Consider the following 1,392-nt stretch of genomic DNA (forward strand, 5'->3'; position numbering starts at 1 on the left):
TTCAGATTCACTGGAGAAGTCTCCCTATGCAGCAAGAGCTTGCTTTACAACATTGTCAGCGACATTCTTTCTCGTGCAGCGTTTATCAGGAATCGGGTTCCTCTTGGCTGCTTTGTCAAAGTTGTTTTTATACTGATCTTGCTTTAAGAGAGGGCACTCCTTGATGAAGTGTCCTGGCTTGCCACATTTATGGAAGAGGTCATAGTTTTTTGGCTTGCTGGAGTTTCCCCTTTTTGGAATGCCTCCATTCCTGCGAACCATCTTCTGTAATCTTCTTGTCAATTAAGCCATATCACCATCCTCACCACTTGAATCATTGTTGTCTGTCTTGAGGACCAGGTTCTTCGCCCTTTTGGGTTCTCTTCTTTCATTGTCCTTCTTCTTCTTCATTTCATATGTTTTCAGATTGCCAACAAGTTCATCAATGGTCAGTGTCTGTAAGTCCTTCGCCTTTGTAATGGCGTTCACTATGCTTTCCCAAGAACTGGGTAGAACACTAAGGATTTTCCTAACAAGCTTGTTTCTTGAAATAGTTTCACCAAGAGAGTGAATCTCATTAATGATGGAGGTGAAGCGAGTGTGCATATCTTGGATGTGTTCATCATCTTTCATCCTAAAAAGCTCGTATTCAGTTGTGAGCATGTCGATCTTGGATTGTTTAACCTGTGTTGTTCCTTCGTGAGCTGTCTGAAGATCCTCCCAGATTACTTTTGCTGATTGGCATGCCGATATCCTGTTATATTCATTAGGACTAATGCCACAAACAAGAATTTTCTTTGCACGAAAGTTCTTTTCTATGGCCTTTCGATCAACATCATTGAATTCCTTCCTCATCTTGGGAATGGCTACAGCTGGGTCGCTAAGATCCTTGGTGGGAACAAAAGCTCCATCATATATGACATCCCATAGCTCATAATCTTCAGCCATGATTAAATCGTGCATCCTAGTTTTTCGCCATCCGAAATAATGTCCCTTGAAACTAGGTGGTCTATAAGTAGACTGGCTTTCTTCGAAGTTTGGAGGAGCAGCCATGAGGATCCTTTCTAGGTGTTAACATGATAGAAAGAACCCGCTCTGATACCAATTGATAGAATATAAGGGTCCACCAAATTCTATGGAGAACCAGGTTCTCTATGAGTTCCACTAGAACACACGCACAGAGCAGTAAGTAGATGACAAGAGGAATTTTATGTGGAAAATTCCCAGCTCAACAGGATAAAAACCACAACCTACCCTTGTAGGATTTCAACTTCACTACTGAGCAACTTTTAGATTACAACCTATGCAACCTAGGAATTAACTTCTTAATCCTTCACTAACTTGTAATACTCTATTACAAGCTACTTTGTAATAACTCTATTACAAAGACTTTACAACTCGACTAACTCTAGC

At 40.8% G+C, this 1,392-nt stretch overlaps 1 protein-coding gene across 1 annotated transcript; it reads right to left on the bottom strand.

Annotated features, from left to right (window-relative positions):
- Positions 1 to 282: 282 nt before the first annotated feature.
- LOC138891868 (uncharacterized) lies at positions 283 to 927 on the bottom strand. Its single transcript, XM_070175550.1, has one exon. The coding sequence runs from the start codon at positions 925 to 927 to the stop codon at positions 283 to 285; it is 645 nt and encodes a 214-aa protein (XP_070031651.1).
- Positions 928 to 1,392: the final 465 nt, after the last annotated feature.

Source organism: Nicotiana tomentosiformis, chromosome 5 (assembly GCF_000390325.3).
Source record: "Nicotiana tomentosiformis chromosome 5, ASM39032v3, whole genome shotgun sequence".
NCBI classification, from domain to species: Eukaryota; Viridiplantae; Streptophyta; class Magnoliopsida; order Solanales; family Solanaceae; genus Nicotiana; species Nicotiana tomentosiformis.

Coding starts and splice junctions, on each gene's coding strand:
- LOC138891868 (XM_070175550.1), bottom strand. CDS start 927: ATGGCTGAAGATTATGAGCTATGGGATGTCATATATGATGGAGCTTTT.